General features: G+C 39.9%; 1 protein-coding gene across 4 annotated transcripts in view; it reads right to left on the reverse strand.

The window, feature by feature from the left end:
* Nucleotides 1–19,131, reverse strand: part of SCUBE3 (signal peptide, CUB domain and EGF like domain containing 3) — a 171,138-nt gene extending 152,007 nt beyond the window's left edge. For all 4 annotated transcript variants that reach the window (XM_072997396.2, XM_072997394.2, XM_020796188.3 and 1 more), the window contains exon 1: nucleotides 18,328–19,131. In XM_072997396.2, coding sequence (XP_072853497.1) covers nucleotides 18,328–18,490 — 163 coding nt within the window. In that variant the 5' untranslated portion in view covers nucleotides 18,491–19,131. The remainder of the gene's footprint in view (nucleotides 1–18,327) is intronic.
* Between the last annotated feature and the right edge of the window lie 3,346 nt (nucleotides 19,132–22,477).

The following is a 22,477-nucleotide window of genomic DNA, read 5'->3' on the forward strand; positions in this document are numbered from 1 at the left end:
CATAACACATCTAAAAGTAAAAATCCATGAAGTTATGGCTTAACGTTTATTTCAACAGCAGTGATACTACAAGTTCATATTTGCAATAAAAAGAGACAAAACTCTGACACTTGTCTTCACGGTAATCAAAGGCAGAATAGAATCTGGAGTTGTCCAACAGCACTGATAAGAGTTTAAATGGAAAATATTAAATATACCTTTCTTTTTTTTAAAACAAGCAGATAGCAATCTTCCTACTTTTAAGCATTGCCCAAAGGGAAAAAAAAAAGGAAAAAGTGGGCATAGCATAATTACTTTTACTCATTTACTTTGAAACTGTTTTTTCAGAAAAGATTAGGAGGCATTTTTTAATCAGTGTCTTTTGAAAATCAATTTTAAATTTGATTATTTACAAATTATCAGTTAGCAGTTTGCTGGTAACACTTAGCATTACTTGATAGTCAAACAACCAAGAAAACACAGTTTAAAAAGTAATGCTGATGCTAGTAACACCAGCTCTCTCTAGTAATATTTCCAAACTTTTGTGCTAAGAGGAAAACACTATCAGTTCCATGTCTGAAGGAAAATCTCCAAGTCTGGCCAGGCCCTGGGCAAATTGTTCCCTTGTGGACTACCTGCAGTTTGGTTAGTTCCCTGGAACCTCCAGGGTAGTGACAATGGCAGTACTGTAGAGCAGGGCAATGGGACTGGTGGGCCCTGCCAGCCCATTGGAGCTTTGGCAACTGCCGTACAATTCCAGGCATTGCCACCAGGCCTGGCAGAGCCATCTGGAGATAGCAACGCTTCTTCAATGGGGACCTTTATCTTTCACAACACACTGGGCTACCATGCAAATAAAAGCCCAAAAGAGGATAAATGTAGATAATACCTGCCTAGAGAGCCATCTGCTCCATATGAGTGTAATGTTCATTTCTGGAGTAAGTGAGCTAAGTGGAAGAAATGCTCTGTCTCCCACTTGAGCCTACTTTGGCTGTCTTTGGAAAATCAAACTCTTTTGAACAGAGACTCTCTAGAACTCTGTGTACTTTAAACATACAACCGCCTCAATATGAATAGAACCTGGAATTTAAAAACTAGGAAAACAAGTGTAACACCAAGTAAATAAAATTACAGTACAGCAAGCAGCATTGGCATATATACCTTCATGTCTGTGGAATTCCCTTTTTGAAAGGAATGGAAGACACTAAATTTAGGATATTTTACCCTTCTCTAATAAGGCTGTAGTATGCTAGGTAGTATTTGAGCTGAGCCTTGGTAAGATGGATTAATAAAATCATATAAACTGTGTGTGTGTGGGGGAAAGACATCAAACATTCTTTCCTTGTTCCCACACTACAGCCACAACTCCTGCATGTAGTCACAAAATATATCAAGTACACTCACACTCTAAGTCTCTTGAGTGATGTGGTTCCCCACACAATAGTGGTGATTTCAACTGTGCAGTGGCAACTCTGGGCAAAGGAAACCATGTTTCAGCTGAAGTATTGTCAGAAAGAGCTAAAGCAAGAAGAAAATAGGTAAGTATATTCACACACATATGGATGCCTGCCAGGAACATGAGAACAGCTATGCTGGATCAGACCAACAGCCTATACAGCATAGCATTCTCTCCCACAGTGGCAAACCAGATGCCTATGGAGTTCCCTCCTCTTCATGCCCCTCAACAACTCTTATTCCAGATTTAAACATGTAAGATAGCAGCTTTTCAGATGGAAGCAGAGTTCTTTAAGAAGTAAAGTATATTTATTTATCCTCCAAGAGGGTTTCAAAATTCCACAAACTGGAAATTACATTTCTTTTGTTTGGCGATTGGTGGAGACAAACAAACTGATTTTGAGAATGAGCCTATAGAAGGATAATGTTTTATTATCCTCTAATAACTAAGTTGCTGTCTTGTCTAGTTTGGCATTTAAAGGCATTTTGTCTCCGATTCTAGAGAAAACATATATCCACCCACCTTACACAGCTTCCCTCCCCACTACCCACTCACTACAGCTATCATGCCCCATCTTCCTCCATTCAGGAGTTGGCAACTTACACTACAGGAAAAATATGTCATAATATGTATACGCCTATGAACAAACAAAACATTCTGTAGCTAAATAAATTAACTAATTTTCCCTCTCTAGAGTGACTTTTCCAATGGACAAATCTGTGATGAACCTAAAGAATCCCGGCTTGTGCCCTCCATGACTATATGCTAGCTCCAACTTATTTAGAACACAGGTATTACTGGTATTAGTAATACAGGGCAGAAATGTTCCTACCACCCATGCCTGCCACCTTTTAAAAATGAGGGTGGAATACTTCAAATCTGTACAGAGGGAGGCTACTGTCTCCTCCAGTAGTTAAACTCTTATGCTCAAACTTGAAGCTTAACTCAATTGGCATGAAACTGGAAGAATGGGAACTAGGAAGCTAATAAAATATGCATAACTGAACAAAACCAACTCATAATTTTCTTTAGTCCCAAAGAACTACACAAGTTTTTAGAAGTTTTATTTTTAATTTAATATTATGTCCATTAACAAGTTTTTTTTTAAAAAAAACAGTGAATCTATATATGTGTAGCTATTGGCATTCTTGCAGAGTTTCCACAAGAGTTATTGCCAAATTAAAGCTTTATAACTTCTGCAGCACCCCATGTCTTTTTTTAACCAGTGAACTAATAACCACCTCAAACACTGTGCTATAGTTTGTTTGGATCGGAGCACTGCAAGGATGAAGAGAAAGGAGCCTACTAAAGCAATTGCACTTCAGCAATCTGCTCATGAAACAACACTTAGCTTTATCTAGAAGGGGTGGGTGACATTTAGAGATGCTTGGAATACATAAGGAAAGGGGACCAGCTTGTCTTCACAGTATGACATTAGAGACTATTTATGCATATAATGGCTAGTCCCCAACAAAATGATCAAGAAACTGAGCCTAGATCAAGAAAATGCAGAGAGAAACTGGCTTGGCATTTAATAGTGCCACTTGACATCTGTGGAACAAAGTGAATAATTTACTTGCAGGACAGCTGAGGACCTTGAGTAATCACCTGTTAACTCTTGATCCTCCTTGATCATCAAAACACATCAGTGCCAGATCTACTTGACAGATACATGGGAGATATTTTTCTTCTCTGTTGCTCCCAGGTTGTGAAATACATTCCCCTGACAACTGTGATCAGTTCCTACACTCACTTCTTGCAGGAAAGAAACATCTCTTCAAATCAGCCTTTAAACTATTTTGATGACTTTAATGGTTTTATTGCCTAATTTTTAATATGTTTTAAAGTGTTTTAATGGTTATATTAGGTTTTAATATTTTAGCACTATTTTAATGAATTAATTGAGTATTAATACATAATAATGTAAATAAGAATTACAGATGTAATAATGACAGTAATAGTAGCAGTAATAGTGATAATGATAAGAATCACAGATGGGATGTATTATTTCAAGTAAATACTTGTTAACAGTTGTGTAGGCATCATTCAGTCTCGACAGACTATGGTAACGTGCTCTGAATAGAAGTCTGGGAACAACGTCTGGTGTGGCTGAGAAGGCCAATTCGAGAGTAACAATCCCTTCCACACCGAAGACAAATACAATATGTCCCCTGTCCAGCTCCCTGATTTTGCTGGTTTCAGGACTGCCTCTTAACAGTTAACAGTTATGGCAACACAAACCTACACATGTATATGTAGGCTGCCTGATTATATTTTGATATGATTTAATTGAATCATTCCCTTATGTAAGCTGAGCCTTACAAAGTTAAAACAGAACAATCCCACACAAGGAAGAGGCATGAAGAATCCTTTGAAAAGGTGAAAAGGCCCCTGGAAAAATAAACCTGTGTAACACCCAGTAGACACAAAGTGTCTGCAACACCTTGGGTAAGCTTTTAAAAATTAATTCATAAAAAGTGATACATTATAATTATTAATTACAGCACTGCGAAAATAACTCAGTGTGTTACTTGCTGTGCAACTCACACTTTCCTGCCTACCTTATACTAGAAAATGTTACTTGTTATGCAAATAGAGTAGCTGAGTAGTTCCCAACCTTGGGTCCTCAGATGTTCTTGGACTACAAATCCCAGAAGTCTTCACCACTAGCTGTGCTGGCCAGGATTTCTGGGACATGTAGTCCAAGAACATTTGAGGACCCAAGATTAGGAACACTAGAGTAGCTTCATTCCTGCTTACAGTTAATTCTGAACATTCTGATCTCCCAGGCCATCATGTGGATATGGGACAGCACTCAAGTAAGACTGGAGCTAGTATAAATAATGGCTGAAACAATAAGTGACCCAATAATCTCAGAGACTAAAGAGAGATCAGTGTGCTTGCCTAGACTTCATGCACATTCCTGATGCACTGAAACATCACACATCATAACCCCATTTACATGACAGTCAGTCATCTGAGCAGATGTCAAATGCTGGGTTGCACCTCACAAGGACTGGGGAGAGTGTGTTTGGTCAGAGCATGAAGAACTTCATCAGGAGGGCTTTACATTGAATTAGAAGTAGGAGGGAGACACAATCTTAAAGGTAAAGATAGATAAATAGTTATACAAAATAAGAGGAACAGACTGAGCACCTCTAATGGGACCTAATAATCATCTTCATAAAAATATATGAATGGAAGGAGGCCACAAATCACACAATCTCCAGTGTCTATATATGAATGCTAAGAAATGGAAATCTTAGGGTAAATATGACTTGATTGGAATAACTGAAACTTGGTAAATGATCCCGATGACGGGAATACAGCAAATGAAGGATTAAATTGTTCAAAAAGAACAAAGAATAGAAAGGGAAGTGGAGTCACAGTATATGTCAAAAACACATATTTCTGCCCAAAAATAGAGGTTTGCCCCATTGAAAGCATATGGATTAATATAATGGGGGCAAAAACCAAAAGGGATGTGGTAGTTGGAGTCTACTACCAATCCCGTAAGATTTTTAAAGAGATACAATGTAGTAATAACAGGAGATTTCAATTATTCTGATTTCTGTTGGGAGGCAAAAAAAAAAAATCACACATGTAGGAAGTGGAAGAAAAGCCAGGCCATGAAGTAAGAGTCTAAATAGAGATGGGCACAAACCAGCAGTTTGGCAGTTTATGCTGGTTCATCCTCCAGTGGGTGCCCACTCAGAGGCAGTGCCCAGAGGAGGCAGGGCAGGGAAGCCGGAATACTGCTTCTGAGTGGGTGCCCAGGAGATAAGTTAGGGTTGAGAACCACTGAATACCTGCTCATTTAAAGTCCGAACTGCCAAACCAGCACTTCGCAGCAAAGAACTGCAGGGATAACATTAGGAATGCAAAAGAGTAGACCGGTCTAGATGGGTGGGGTACAAAATTGAATGAATGAATGAATGAATGAATGAATAAATAAATAAATAAATAAATAAATAAATAAATAAATAAATAAATAAATAGATAGATAGATAGATAGATAGATAGATAGATAGATAGATAGATAGATAGATAGATAGATAGATAGATAGATAGATAGATAAATAAATAAATAAATAAATAAATAAATAAATAAATAAATAAATAAATAAATAAAAGCTGAGAATGAGCTGAGGTTAGCAAAAGATACTAAAAGCATCAAAAAAAGCATAGCTCAGGTATGCACATAGCTAAAGAAAGAGAAAAGAAGTAGCAGCTCAGCTACTCAGTGGGGATGGAAAAATTGTAGCAGATGACAAAGAAAATACAGCAGTGCTCAGTTCTTATATTAGCTTAGGTCCTTCCCCAAAAGAAGCTATGATCCTCTAGGCAAATGTGAAGTACAGGTGGGGGGGGGGGGAAGAAGACTGCAGCTTGAAATTGATAAACAAATAGTCAAGGAATACCTTATTACTTTAAATGAGTTCAGATCTCCAGGCACCAATAAATTGCATCCAAGCATATTGAAGGAACTTGCTGAATAATTTTCAGAACTACTGTCTATTATTTACTTGAAATCATGAAAGTTGGGTGAAGTGCCTGATGACTGGAGAAGGGCTAATGTTGTTCCTACGTTTAAAAAAGACAAAAAGGAGGAACTTGTAAACTACAGACCGGTCAGACTGACATCAATCTCAAGAAGAAAGCAGCTTGGAAATAATGCAGTAATAACTTGAAGCTAACATGAATTTGTCAAAAACAAATCCTGCCAGAGAAATCTGATCTTGTTTTTTTTGATCAGGTAACTCCCTGGTACATGGTGCAATACTGCAGAAGTAATATACATTGACTTCATCAAAGCTTTTGACATAATGCCCCATGATATTCTGATTAGCAGGCTAACTAGATGTGGGCTGGCTAGAGCAACTATCAGGTGGATACAGTTGGTTATAGAATCGTACTCATAGAATGCTTCTCACACTGGGAGGAAGTAACAAGTGGAGTATCACAAGGCTCAGGCCTGAGGCCTGCAGTCCAACATTTTTATTAGTGGCTTGGATAAAGGAAATGCTTATCAAATCTGTGGATTACACAAAATTTGGTGGAATATCTATTACCATGGAAGACAGAAACAAAATTCAAAAATATCTTGATAGTCTCAAGCACTGGGCTGAAAAACAACAGAACAAAATTTAACAAGGGATAAGTCGCAAGTTTTACACCGGGTGCGGGGCGAGAAATGTAAAATGTAAAAATGCATACAAAATGACTGATATATTTGGCTCTAATACCACATGTGAGAAGAACATTGGAATTGTTGCAGGCCACAAGATGAATATGAGCAATGCAGCTGCAAAAAAGGCCAATGCTATTTTAAGCTGCGCTAAGAGAAGCACTCTTTCCAAATCCCGTAAAATAATAGCTCCCCTCTATTTGGCACTAGTCAGACCTCCTCTTGAGTGCTGTGTCCAGTTCTGGTTGCTGCATTTCAAAAAGGATGCTGACAAACTAGGGCAAGTTCAGAACAGGGCAACAAGGATGATTAGGGGACTGGAAATCAAAACCTGTGAGGAAAGATTAAAAGAACTAGACATGTTTACCCTTGAGAAAAGAAGACTGAGGGGAGATAACACTTTTCAAATACTTGAAGGATAGTCATACGGAGGATGGGCAGGACTTATTCTCAATCATTCCAGACAGCAGGATATATAATAATGAGCTCAAGTTACAGGAATCCGGATTTTGGTTGAATGTCAGGAAATACTTCTTAACGGTTATAGCAATATGTCAATGGAACCAATTCCATGGAAAGTGGTGAGCACTCCAACACTGGACACATTCAAGAGAAAATTAGACAACTATCTGTCAGATTATTGAACTAAGGTATACAAAATCTCTAATTATGTCAATTTTTTCACGGTTAAAGTTGTTTAGTTCTTCTGCAGACATGATTTTTGTCTTCTTAACATTCAGCTGCAGTCCTACTTTAACACTTTCTTCTTTCACTTTCCCTAACAGCAGTTTCCAAATGGAGACTGCAGCCAAAAAAATCAAAAGAAGGCTGGGATTAGGAAGGGCAGCAATGAAGGAATTAAAAAATTATAAGGATGAGTCACTGGAGACCATGACCAAGATCATCCTCATCCTTGTATTTCTGATCACCATGTATGGGTGTGAAAGCAGGACAGTTAAGAAAGCTGACAGGAAAAAAAAACCTGATACGTTTTAAATATGTTGCTGGAGGAGAACTTTGTGGATACCTTTGATTGCCAGAAAAACAAACAAGTGGGTCCTAGATCAAATCAAGCTGGAACTATCTCTAGAAGCAAAAATGCTGGAACGGAGGCTGTCCTGAGTTGGGCACATTGTGAAAAGACAGGATTCCCTGGAAAAGACAATAATGCTGGGAAAGGTGGTAGGAATCAGTAAAAGAGGAAGAAGACCAAATAGACCTAAAAGAGGCCACAGGCTTGAGTCAGCAAGAGCTAAGTAGGGTGGCTGAGGACAGGACATTTTGGAGATCACTCACTGATAGGGTCACCATGAGGCGGAGGCTACTTGATGGCACATGGTCATAACATCTGTCAGATGCTTGGATTCCTGCATTGAGCAAGGGGTTGGACTCAATGGCTTTATGGGCCTCTTTCAACTCAATGAATCTAATGCTGAACTAACTTAATTTTCTGATGCTAGTGGAGATGGTACCAGTTAGTGTTATTACTAATATTTGCAATTACAACTTGTAGAATAATTATTTAGAATAAAACAAAAGTAATTCAAGATTCTTTCCTCTGCTCAGAGCTTACTCATATGGCTTGTGTTCTCCTCTCCTTCCAACTCCCCAAAACAAAATTTCTTTGTGTTTTATTACATCTCTTCTTAAGAGGGCAAACCCACAGGCACATTCTGCCTGTTCCTTTTTAATATCTGGAAATTGTTTATTCGAATTTCAGGATTTCCCATTTGTAACAGATATTACAGGTAAAAGATAGTCAGGAAGGTGTAACAGCCACACACAGAATTTTAGGACACTAAGACTAACAGAATTGTTCTCTAAGCATTGCCCTATTTGTTGACTAGAGCCTCATCTGCAGAAATGGAATTTAATGACTGTCCCCAAAGCATTTCTTAAAACACTGAACATGTGCACTCATACACTCACAAAATTGATTATGTGCAGATAGGACTAGGCATCCTTCAGTCTCGAGAGACTATTGTATCGTGCTCTGTATGGAGGACTTGGAAGAGTGTCTAGTGTGGCTGAGAAGGCCAATTCGAGAGTGACAATCCCTTCCACACAAGACAAATACAATCTGTTCCCTGTCTAGCTCCCTGATTTTGCTGCTTTTGTGACTGTCTTTTTGCCTCGGCCTGCTGGACAATTGTCTCTTCAAACTGGGAGAGGCCATGATTCAACGCCTGCCTCCAGGCTGAACACTCGGATGTCAGGATTTCCCATCTGTTGAGGTCCATTCCTAAGGCCTTCAGATCCCGCTTGCAGGTGTCCTTGTATCGCAGCTGTGGTCTCCCTCTGGGGGGATTTCACTGCACTAATTCTCCATATAGGAGATCCTTTGGAATCCGACCATCAGCTATTCTCACGACATGCCCAAGCCAACGTGGATGTCACTGTTTCAGTAATGTATACATGCTAAAAATTCCAGCTCGTTCTAGGACTACTCTATTTGGAACTTTGTCCTGCCAGGTGATACCAAAAATGCATCGGAGACAACACATATGGAAGGTGTTCAACTTCCTCTCCTGCCGTGCACAAAGGGTCCAGGACTCACTGCAATACAGGAGTGTTCTCAGGACACAGGCTCTGTAGACCTGGATCTTGGTATATGCCATCAGCTTCTTATTAAGCCATACTCTCTTTGTGAGTCTAGAGAACGTGGTAGCTGCTTTGCCAATGCATTTATCCAGCTCAACATATAGGCAGTGTGTGTCAGAGATCATTGAACCAAGGTATAAAAAGTCATGAACAACCTCCAATTCTTGCGTGGAGACGGTAATAGAGGGAGGTTAGTCCACGCCCTGGCTGATTGTTAGTCCAAAGTCTTGGCATGCCTTGCTAAAATTATTCATGAGTTGTTGGAGGTCTTCAGCAGAATGGGCAACAATGGCTGCATCATCAGCGAAGAGGAAATCCCGCATGCATTTCAGCTGGACTTAGGTCTTTGCTCTCAATCTAGAGAGATTTAAAGAGCTTTCCATCTGATCTAGTCCGGAGATAGACACCTTCTGTTGCAGTTCCAAAGGCATACTTCAGCATGACAGCAAAAAAAATCCCAAAAAGTGTTGGTGCGAGGACACAGCCCTGTTTCATACCACTTCGGATGTCAAAGGGGTCTGATATTGAGCCATCAAAAACTACAGTGCCCTTCATTCCCTCATGAAATGACTTGATGATGTTAAGGAGTCGAGGTGGACATCCAATCTTGGGAAGCATTTTAAAAAGGCCATCCCTGCTAACCAAATCAAAGGCCTTTGTGAGATCTATGAAGGCCACAAAGAGTGGCTGTTGTTGTTCCCTACATTTCTCGTGCAACTGTCTGAGGAAGAATACCATGTCAGTGGTGGATCTATTAGCTGAAAATCCACACTGGGATTCTGGATAGACTCTGTCTGCAAGCACCTGGAGTCTCTTCAGCACAACACTGGCAAGCAGCTTCCCTACAACACTGAGAAGAGAGATGCCACGGTAGTTATTGCAGTCACCCCTGTCTCCTTTGTTCTTATACAATGTGACGATGTTTGCATCCTTTATGTCCTGTGGCACTCCACCTTCGCTCCAGCAAAGACGAAAGACTTCATACAGTTTGGTGGTGATGATCTCTTTACATCACTTCAGCACTTCAAAAGGGATGTTATCCTTTCCAGATGCCTTGCTGGAGGCTGCTTTTATTTCTGCTAAACTTGGTTCACTGTCTAACTCTTCCAAGATAGGCAGGCACTCAATATTATTTAATGCTTCTTCGGTTACTACATTCTCTCTGGAATATAGCTCAGAGTAGTGCTGCACCCAGCGGTCCATCTGCTGTGCTCGGTCCTGAATGATCATGCCTGTAGCAGACTTCAAGGGAGCAGATTTCTTCTATATTGAACCTAAAGCCTGCTTGATACTGTCATACATTCCCTTGATGTTACCTGTGTCCGCTGCTATCTGTATCTGAGAGCAGAACTGAAGCCAATAATCATTGGAACATCTCATGGCAGCCTGTTGGACTTGGCTACGAGCAGTTCAAAGAGCTTGCAAATTGTACTCACTAGGACAGGCTTTGTATGCTGCTAGAGCTCTCCTCTTATCCCCAATGGCTGGCATCAACTCCTCCGAATGGGCTTCAAATCAGTCTGCCGTCTTTTTGGTCGTCTTGCCAAATGTGGACAAGGCGGTGTTCTTGAAATGTTCCTATCATTCAGGTGCATTTGCTTCAGCCGGGCCTGGAAGGGTTTTCTCAAGCGCTTAGGCTAATTCCTCCACTTTTCTTTGATCGCGAGTCTTGCTGATGTCAATACGTGGTCTTCCTTCCTTTTTCATGTGACACAATCTCTTTGTTCGCAATTTGACTCTACTACACACCAGGGAGTGATCTGTATCACAATCAGCAGCCTGGTAACTGTGCATGATTGTAATACTAGGAAGGCTAGAATGTCTAGTGGGGATCAAATCGAGCTGATGCCAATGCTTGGATCTTGGATGTCTCCAGGAAACTCTGTGTTGATGTGCAAATAATGTCTAATGTAAACCAACAAACAATGGTTCAAGGTAGCTCTCCAAACCTGGTCTGAAAAGCTCAAACTACTCTTTAGACATAAACGCAACATATGGTTTGAGCAGACTGGAAAGTGCTACGTACACAAAAAAGAGAACACAGCACTTAAGCTCATGCGTTTTTTCCCCATATGCCCCAAACCAGGACTTGGTAGACTGTTGCAACATACACTTTAGTTAGCAGTGCCTACTAGTGGTTGTTCCATTTTTTCAAAAATGTTGAGATCAGAGGTCCTAGATTGCACAACTATTAACACAGGATCATTTTCAGATGCCACAATTCATGTCCAGAATATAACAAAATGATCCACATAATTCCCTGGAAAAAGATTCTCTCCTGTTCAATCTACATTCATATATTGTGTATTTTGTTAAGTAAGAAATTTATTCTCAGTATATTGTGTTGGGACATGCCTTGCTCCTTTTTAAACATATTACATAAGGGAAAATAATTACATTGTATGATTACACTGAGATAGCAGACACTGTATACATAAATCATGAGATAGCATTATATAATTGGTAGATCTTTGAAGTCATTAAAATTGATGTGCTGTATAGTTTTCTCCTCTTAAAAGGCTCAGTGAGCTAATGCCATTCTCTATTCCTGTGAATACACATCAAATAAACACACATCTTCACTCATTCTACTTGCATTGACCAACATTTGACCAAATGAAAGGGGTCTGGACACCCCACAAAATATACAGGTTCAGACAGGCATATAATCTCTTCAGGTAACCTGTAACCAATCACTGTATCAGGAATGAAACATTTAGCAGAGTGTTTTGCCATGAAAGACGACGGCCATCTCTGTGTTTCCTGTTCCAATCAGACCGCCGCCTATGTCAGGGGGCTGAACCATGTCAAATGTCATGCTGCAGTGTACATTTATTTTCTAGAATTCTTCACATTATTTTGATTTTTCCCCAAATTGTTTTTCACTATATATGGTTTACAGAGAAGAAAAAAAGGCTTTGTTTTTATTCTCCTGCATTCTGGTTTTATATTAATAGAGATACAGATTATATTCCTGTCCTACATTTTGTTTTTAAGCAATGGATTTGTTAAATTAGAATCAAAGTCTTGAATCATTAAGTAGACCTCTACATAAATTAAAGGCGTATTAATTATAAAGGTTATGCTTCCTTTTTGTTTGTAGAGATAAGACTTTTTATTTCCCTAGGTGTTGTTTCTGACTAATTAAAACCATCTTAGAGTATTTACATTCTGTTGAAGAAAGCAAGAGTTTCATGAGTCTTATAGTTGTTTGCTACATAGGCTGGGGACCAGCCAGCACACTGAGGCCAGTTTAAGATTGTGAAGACAGAGTACACTTTATTTACCATCATCGTAAGCTTCTCTGAAGCCTCTCTGGGGACTTATAACTTTGAAAATGAAGGTTAAAGTTATTCTGGAATATTTTCCTATGCAGATTACACTCCGGTGTGACTGGAGTGTAAAAACACTGTGACCTTTTACACTTTGGAGACATTAATGCTGCTCAGAAAAGGATGATTCACTAATGCTGCTCAGAAAAGGATGTGCCCTGAACATTTACTTTGCCTCACTGTTACAAAAAGTATTTCTGTCCTTTCTCCCCACCCCTTCAAATCTAAGTACAGGCATGTTCGATGTTTTCAGTCCAAGTTCTCCTTTGAAGTGCTAGATGTTGAAATGTTTACAGTTTTATATTTCATATTTCAAGAGGAACAGAAGACAATCATCCTCTGTAATTTTTTCCCTGTGATTAAGTAGAAGGAAGAGATAAAGGAGGTGGAAGGGAGAGGTTACACTAAGAGGCGGAGAGAAGGGAGGGGTGAAAAATATCATCATGTATATGTGATCAAATGAATTACACACCTTCTGTGGTGTTAGGCCTCACAGGTGCATTCTGACTTAAAAGAATTTATGTCATTATCTCCCCAACCCATCAGTGCTGTACATCTTCCTTCTCATAATCATGCTCTCCACCACTGCCTCTGGGGAAATATAGATTGTAATGTGAGGCTCACTACTTTTAATTCCACTGAAACAAGATCTACCAAAGTGTTATAATTTTAGCATAGCCAGACCAGGATGCAATTGTGTGTCAGTAATCTGGGAATAAGTCTCAATGAACTCAGTAGGACTTGGCTTCCAGGAGTCATTTACAGGATTGCACAATTAACTGAGAGCTGACAGATGTCCGAGTTATTCACTCTGTCCATATTTTCTACTGTCTAGATCTTCTAAACTCTCATTTTGCATTTGGCACAGGATCTACATCAGGGCAATTTATACACTAACCAGTGCATTTAACAAATTAGCAAAATATTTTCCTTCTCAATTCGGGGTCAAAATGTAAATCCAGTGTACTATTAGCTATTTCTGAACACACAAGGTTTCTTGGTGTGAGGAAGATTTAGAAAAGAAGTGATTTTCTCTTAACTGAGAAAATAAACACAATTGAATGTTACTGTTTTCTTAACCGTACATATTTTCATAAAAACAAATCAGGATCCAGGCTAACTCAAAGAAGGAGACAAATGCTGAATAAATGGGATGCAGATATCAATTATCCCCTCTGCACAGACACACGTAGACCAACCTAACACCATAGCTAGTAAATAAACATGATACTAAGCAAGTTGAGAAAATACATATGTTTAACAATAAGAGTTATAGACAGTGTCTCAGAGAATCTTCTACCTGGATTGTAACACTTTATTTCAACTCTGCCTGGGGATAACCTAGTTCACAAGTACACAGCTTTGTCTGTGGTTTATAAAGCAGTTTATTATTGAGATAAATGATGAATTAATACATCCACACTTGGATTTTAAAAAAAACAACAAGCTTCCTTCTATCTGAATTTGCCATTATCAAATAACAGGTTAACACAATGAGTAGCATGGATAATCTGAAATGGTGGGGTAAACCGTCTAATCTGCAAGCCTCTGAGTTAACACCTGTATATCACAGAAAGCTAGCAAGAGTGTCACAAGTCTGCCACTACATTGGATAGTGCTGTGAAATTATTAGCTCAAGCAGTAAAGGTGTTTCACTTTCAGATAAGGTTAGGAACTTCCCAAACAAAGGCAACACTAATTTGGTAGCCTTCGCTGTTAAAGAGCAGACATCATTGTTATCTTCTTTTTTCCCCCCTTCCTCTCCATGTTTGCCAAAGCATCTTGGTTCCCATGTTTCTACAGAATTGTAGCTGCACCCACCTTCAGATGAGGCTTCATTTCAAAAAGGTCAAATCCAAAGTCTTCAAGCCATTTAACTCTGGAGAAATTAAGATGAGTTCAATGCGACAGCTTTGCTTTGAGTGTAATCTAATCAAATTGCCAAAGTTCACATGCAAAGGATGTGACAAAGCCTGAAACATAACTCAGGTTTTTCTGGAGAATGAGTTGTGGAAGTTCCTTAACTTTACGCAGCCCTTCTTTCTTTGCATATCCAAGCAAATCCTGCCTTCTGAGCACTTGGCCTCCAAGTTTATGAAAGGAAACAGAATGTACTGGCAATTCAACCCTTATAATTCTTTGTTTGTTAGCATCTCCTGTTGTCTGTTTATAAATTCCAAACTATTTGGATTTATGTTATTAATTCTGCCTACCATCCCCAAAATGACCCAACTAGTTTAGCTGAGGCCTTACTATTCTTGTATCCCTTGGCTTCTTGAGCATGATTGAAACAAAATTGTTTCTTTCAGACTAAACTTTCAGTGGGTGATTCATAACGTTATTAGGAATGTCAGCAAAGAGCAGTTCATTATTTCAAGTAAGTCAGCAAACTGTACAAATACAGGAACTATTTCTTAAAACAAAGGCACACACCATAACATTTAGCTGTGATGCCTTCAACATTACTGCTGTTGAGCAAAGCAGTGTGGTGTGGCAGTATGTGTTGGACTTGGAGTAAGCCATGAAGCTCATGGGGTGTTCTTGGGCCACCAAGAGGTTCTGGACATAAATATTGTCATCAATCAGCCTAGCCTACCTCATAGTGTCACTGAAAGCAGAATATTTGGGGTAATCTTGTATACCACACTGAGCTCCATCATGAAAGCCAGGATACAAATGTAAGAAGTTAATTACTTTAAAAGCCTCCTGAGCAACTGAGGTTCTTTTGAGGGCCAATCTGAGAATGGATTTTCTGTCATCTGTCCCTAAAACAGACAGGCAGCTGTCAGATTTCATGTCCAGAACCTCTACTCCTTTCATGCACTTCTTTCTTATTCTAAACTGACAATGGGAAAGAGAGGGCAACTGAGCCCAGATATGGCCTTGGGCATTCAGATTCTGGTCTTTAAAAGTACTCTACAAATGCAGTTGAAGGGTCACATGCCACATTAACCCATGCTTTCGGAGAGCAGATCTTATTGACATTGGGTGGGGGTGTAAGACTGTTTTAATATTATTTTCTTGTGTATTCTGGTGCTACCTTCTTTGTTAACATTCTCCTCTTTTTACTCTGAATTAAACATTGGCCAGAATTCTACTGGGATTTTAATCCATAATAAGTGCACCTTGTGACAATTTGCCACTTCAGACAACACAATATTATTTACTCCAGAATAAAATCCCAATAGGATTTAAGGCCAAAGAAAATGTACAAATCAAGGCTTCAGTGCAAAGTTTTTCGTCTTCAGTGGGCTGTCCGTTATGTGCACAATTTTGCTACCAATGAATATGGACCTGCCAATGATGATGATGATGATGATGATGATGATGATGGAAGTAGAAGAGTCAAAGGAAAGAATCTTTCTTCCTTCTATCCTATCTCATTACCCCCCTCAATTCTTTAATCTATTCATATGCAGATTATCAGAAGCTAAATCAGTTGTAGACATGTAGATTACTCGTACTGCATTTATGAAGAGACACACTTAATGCATATCTAAGCTGAAAGCAATGCCCTGAAGACAGACTACATAAACACCGCATAGACATTTGATTTATCCCCAGTTTGTAATTCAGCAGTGCATACTTGCACAGAAGCCTGTTTCAGCATGCAAACCTTTAAGCAAAGGAATGGGATGCCATGGAGCTGGCTCTGGGGATGACCACTGGATTCTCTCTCATTGAGAGAGAATCCAGTGGTCACAATGTTCGGCTCCAGAGTGATAAGAACAAGCAGTCTGGTTCCTTCAGCTAACTTCTGCATCCACCAGCAGTATCCTACTCTGTATTGCTAAAATATGGACAAAGTGTGAAGGCAGAACTTACTTTGAGATCTCCTGCTTTTAAGGGTTTGAGAATGTAGAACAATATGCTCTCATAGCAAAATGTCCCTACCCTACCGTACTGTACTGAACTTAAGCATTCATTCATTGTTATGTGATCACTTGCCCATTAAGTAAACAAATAAATATTGGGAATAAACTTCCATGGGCTTTAGCCCATTTCCTCAGAGTCATCTTCAGAACTGCACTACAGTCCATGAAAGTTTACATGAAATAAAACTTGATAGTTCTATAATTTTCAGTGAGAAATTCTTTTACTGATTCTTCCCCAACTCTGGGTCTTTCAAATGTAACATACCATGCCAACAGGGGACATGGGAGTGGTAGTCCAACACATCTAGAGGCCACCAGGCTGGGAAGAGATGTGTCAGTTACCTCTATAGTCTCTCAAGCTCAAGACTGTTCCTATAGACTCAACAAAGTTCTATGGTACATGGGGCACTCTACATATAGTGTTAATTCATCCACTAGCAGTTGCCAGCAGAACAGAAAGAATGAAGAACTCAAGGTCAAACTTTTAATGTGTATGGCTATCACTCACCCTTCTCCCTCAACTTTTAAGATGTATTTCCACAATCACTTCCATAGCATTCTGATCAACAGAATTAATGCACAGTCACCCACTATGATGGACCATCATTTCAGGTATTTAGAAACAAAATTAATCATAATAAAGCAAGACATCCTTCTAACATGAATGAGGATTTTAAAAGATTTCCAGGATGTCCAACTGATGTAAACCATCATGGGTTTTTCTTAAAAGTCCTTTTTATTCTCTTGTACTGAAAGCATGTATAAATGAAGAAGCCATTTTACCTGCTAATTTTCATTAACCAAGAAACTAGCCTGTACCCCCAGGAGCTCCCTCCCCTTCCTTCCCTGAAAGTATCCATCAAGTCTCTACAAGATGGAATTTTGCTTTGCTATTTTAGCATATATCTGGCCAGGACTTCAATGGAATTTGAAACCAAAGGGCTTAATAGATAAATATTATGATAAGAATATGAAAGCAAGAAGATAATTGGAAGGGGGAGAAAAGCCTGAGCATTCCTGTGTAAGCTAATATCCAAAATCTTTATATGAAGGTAGGTCTTCTCTTTATGAAGCCTGAAGAAGAGGAAAAACACAAAAGAAAACACTCTCATATTCCATCATTTTAATACAAAAACAGACTTTTAAGGAGCAAACACTCTCTAACAGAGAGATTCCCTCCAGCTATACAGGGAAAGGAAAGGAAAGATACACGCCACATGGTTAAAATATATTACTTGATACTTAATAAAACATAACCTGCACACTTTTCCTATGCCTAACACATGCGAGTCCTTTAACTCCAGTGACAAGCTGCTACTACTGTTAAAACAAAAGTGCAGCTATCAAATAGATCGCGAGCGTGTAAGCATGTTTTCAAATGGGCAGTGATTACAAGATAACCCAGAGATTTGCAGGTAGACGTAGGGACAAAGTGCCTCTTTGGTTTAATAAACAATGTTGTGTTTACATTCTAAGTCCCACTGCCATGCGTACATAGGCATCACAGCCAACCAAGATAATCACACACGTGTATGTCCCATTACTATTTTCAAAATAATTTTTCTCAAGGTGTTATTATTCTTCTACAGATAAATGAAGGGGCGAAGGGACTACAGACAGCGATGTTCTTTCTTGTGGCTGGACAAGGGGACTTTTCTCCATACCCACCCACCTAACTCCCTAGTCTTCGAGGGCCTGAATATAATTTTTAACGCCTACCTAAGAAACACCAGTCGGAAAAGCTGCAAGGATGGCAAGAGAAAAACATTCAGCAGTTAGATTCGGCATTTGGCTGGTCCATGCTAAACTCACAGGCTGACGGGAGGGTTGAAAACCGGAGGAATGGGTCGTACATGCGGGGAAAAAGACGGGCACGAAAAGGAGGTTTCCTCTTACCTTGACTCGCTTTAGCCACGGTGCTGCCAGAGTAGAGAAGAAAGGAGAGCAGCCACAGTCCGACAATCTCGAGGGCTCCCATTACAAACGCCTTGTGTGCAGAAGGTGGATGGGGTATGTGTCTGCTCTTCTCCAACGTCTCAAAACAACGCACCAGGGTCATGCAAACTTTCACGACGCACACACGGACGCACCGCGATCGGTTCTCTCTCTCTCTCTCTCTCTCTCTCTCTCTCTCTTCCTCCCTCTGTGGCGGTGTGTGACAGAAGGGATGACCAAATTTGCTCAAGGGTCAGTTTCCTTCTTTTCTGATGGTACAAAAAAAAAGGGGGGGGGACGAGGCAGACCCGCACTATCTTTTTCAGAGGACCTGACCTTCCTCCTTTCCGCTGCTACCTTTTCCAAAAAGGAATTCCCGGCAACTTCCAATTTTGTCAGAGAGCAGTAGATTTTTTTTTGTTGTAAGAGGGAGGGACGGAGGGAGCGAGCGAGCGAGAGGGAGCCTTGGTCTAGGACTGGGGACCTGTGAAAGGTCCCTCCAAGCAACGCCCTTTTCCCTTTCTCTCTTTCTTTCTATTTGCCTTTGCCTGCTCCTTCTTTACTCCCTCCCACCCGCGCCCGGGCTCTGCTCAGATCTGCCTGCAGGAATTTACAGTCTGCCACTGGGGGAGTAGGGCCAGTAGCCATGGAGACCGCTTCCCTGGGAGCAAGAAGGTCAGGCAAGAGACCATGTGCAATCAATGGATCAATGCAAACTCCCGTGCGAGCTCCAGACCCAACACAAGTCCTTTGCAAGTCGTTCTCGCGCTACACACACACACACATACACACACACACGGAAGAGGGGAGGGGCATGAGAAAGGGGATTGTGTTCTGAAAAGAGAATTAAGAAGGAAAGGAGAGGCGGAGCGCTGGCGTTGGGGGGGGGGAATAGAGTAACCAGCTTGCGGATGCCATGACCTGTAACACTTTTTTTTCTTTCTAAAAACTTTTTGGTGCCTGGTCTGGAGGCGAAGAGACATGCTCTGTGGCTCAATGCAATCTTCCAGATCAAAGCGCCTTCTCTGTGCCTTGGGCTGGGCAGAGGGGGATGGGTGGGACTGAGAAGAGGCAGAATGAAAGAAATCGGTTTCTGCAAATTGTCTGCGTTTTAAACTAATCTCCTCTAAATGAGTCCTGGGGATTTTTTTAAAAAATCAACTTCTCTCTGAAATGAGCCCATCCATCGAATTCCTGGGGCACAATTAACTGACATCACCTGATGGATCCAAACTATTTTTATGTTCGTTTTGCAGAACAATCTTTGTGGACAAATAAATCATAAATCTTGGCTAGACGAACTGCATCCAAGAATGCTAAAGAAATTTACAGATTTAATCTCAGAACCTCTGTTCATCATCTCTGAGAATTCTTGGAGAACAGGTGAAGTTCCTGAAAATTGGAGACTAGCAAAGCTATCCCAATTTTCAAGTGAGGGAGAATCTAAATAACAAACAACAGGTTAATTTGACATGGAAACTAGGAAATGTTCTAGAAGACATCATTGAACTGTTGGTCTCTAAGCAATGTGCTGATTACTGAGAGCCAGTAAGAGTTTTTCATAGCAAATTATGTTGCACTATATATTTTACAGTGATAGTGTTGGTAGATCATGGGAATATTGGGAATTTGGGTTTCCTTTTATCCCATGGTAATCTTGAGGACAAACTGGTAATGCAGGCTAAATAATGCTCCTTTTAGGTGAATTTGTTGCTGATTGATGGGTTGTAAACAATGTTCACCAATATTCTTCATCCTGGAGAGAACTGAGAAATGGGATGCCATAGGGTTCCATCCTAGGTAGCTGGACTCAGTGCTATTCAATAACCTTTGTAAATAAGCTGGATGAAAGAGTAAAGGCAATAGTCATCAGATCTGCAGATGACATGACACTGATAAGAATAGCTAATATTTCACAACACAATCTAGATTCATATTGATCTGAATAAATTGGAGAACTGCACCAAATAATGAAATTGAGGGGGACTACATAGCGGGAAACATACAAATTGATGTGCTGTGAATTCACATCTGGGAAGTTTGTTTTCCTCAAGTGAATTTGCTTTAGCTGACCAGAGAAAAGTCAGCAGACAGAAGAAAATAAATTGGCAACCAGCACTTGTTTGCAGCTTGTTAAGGCAACCTCTGCTGTAGCCATCCAGATTTGCGGGAGGCATGGCTATAACAGAGCTACTTTAACAAGCTGCAAACAAGTGCTGATAAGGAATTTCTCTCTCTCTTGGTCTCTTAAGCATGCAACTTTGTTGTGGCACTGGCACCAAGCCTTGAAAATAAATAAATAAAAAGAAAGAAATGACATTATTAGCATGTTTAACAAAGATCCAAAGTCTCCTTGGTTGTCTCTTCAGACATTTACAGCACAACCCATCTTGTCACCAGTAGACCTAGAAGGCAGAAATAACAGATTGCCTTGCAGTTTGGCTCTCTTAAAGGGTGCATGTTAGAGGGGAACTGATCCCTATGAGTGCCTGTTTGCTTCCTTTCTCCCCAACTCACTAACTACCAACAATCACACCATGCTTTTCTCCATTGGCACACCTTCTTAAACATCTATTTGAAAAGTTATCACATGGCAGATAGAGGAAGCTTGTTTTTTGTGGCTCCAGAGGGTAGGACCAAAACCAATGTATTTAAATTGTAAGAAAGCAGATTTTGGCTAAACGTTAAGAAGAACTTTTGTGGTGATAAAAGCTGTTCACAAGTGGAATGGATGGCCTTGGAGGGTGATAGGGCTCTTCTTTGTTGGAGGTTTTTAAATACAGTAGAGCTTGGATGTCCTTTTAGTGGATATGTTGTAACTGTGGATTTCTTGCATTGGCAGGATGTTAGACTTGATGATCCTTGGGTTCATTTCCAACACAATGGTTCTAAGATTAGTTAATTCTATAAAATTCTTGAAAGTGCTCCTTGTTAGGGAGTTTAATGTGGGCTAATATCTAGTCCCTTTTCTAGCAGGGTGCAGTCTTGTGAATATGTAAGGAGGAAAAGTAGCATCTAAGCTTCTACAGGATGTTTTGTCTCAACAGTGATGGATAAATAAGGGTACTGGAGCCCCACATGTTTAGGATTAGGAAAACATATTTTAGGAAGATATGGGACTCTCGTGAGCCCCATTGAATGAGGACACCCCATTATGTATCCTTCATTCTTTTGGTATCAATCCTTGCCACATCAGATCTCCACAACAGATCTGAGATGTGCCTCCATATTCCCTGTCAGAATGGAAGAAACATTCTCCCTCTTTGTGTCTCAGCATAATGTTGGTTACACCATTGGTCGTATGGTTTGTGAGTGTGTTTATTTTAAACAGCTCCTGAAATCAGATCCATTTAGTACTAGGCTGATATATTGGTGCTTGTAATGTGTGGATTTGCAAAGAGTGTGTAGAGGCGAAGAGATGTTTCTGTGAATAGCCATTTTCTAGGCCTTCCTCATGCTTGTGAGAACCACCTCTTCTCTGTTGCTTTACAAAGAAACACAAAGCGGGAAAGAGTTGTTTCAGGATATCTTCCCAATGTAGGTAGATAGGTTGATGAAAGACCACAAGAAATTAAAAAGACTCCTCATTTGTGGTGGGTGATACATCAAAATGATGCAGAAATGAAGCCCAAGGACTATATAATCTGCATTTAGGCATCTCTTGCGTCCTAATCACACAACTGATAACATCATTTCAGAGTTAGGAAGCCAATACCCAACAGGCTGGTTTTGTGAAGGCATGGGATGCTGCTTCTATACTTAGCAATTTAGGTGTAGGAAAGGTTGCTTCTGTGGTTCGCAGGACAAACCAAAGGCTGTGTATGTGTTTGGAAAATCTGTTAAATTTCTACTGTATTTGGGCATCTAACTTTGAAGAACTAAATAGGAGAGGGGAAATCTAACTTAAAACATTTTAAATGCCTAATTTTGATGGAATTGATGTTTTAGTGCAGAAATCAGAGAGTTTTACTATCAAGACATTCTCTGTGTACAATCAAGAAAAGCAACTTTTAAAATCTAAAAATTCAAATATTTAAAAAATAATTTATAGCACGTTTGAAACAATTCAGACAAGACAAAAGGCAGCAACTTGAAAGTTTTGAAATCAATC

The sequence above is a fragment of the Pogona vitticeps genome, chromosome 4, assembly GCF_051106095.1.
Source record: "Pogona vitticeps strain Pit_001003342236 chromosome 4, PviZW2.1, whole genome shotgun sequence".
In the NCBI taxonomy this organism is placed as follows: Eukaryota; Metazoa; Chordata; class Lepidosauria; order Squamata; family Agamidae; genus Pogona; species Pogona vitticeps.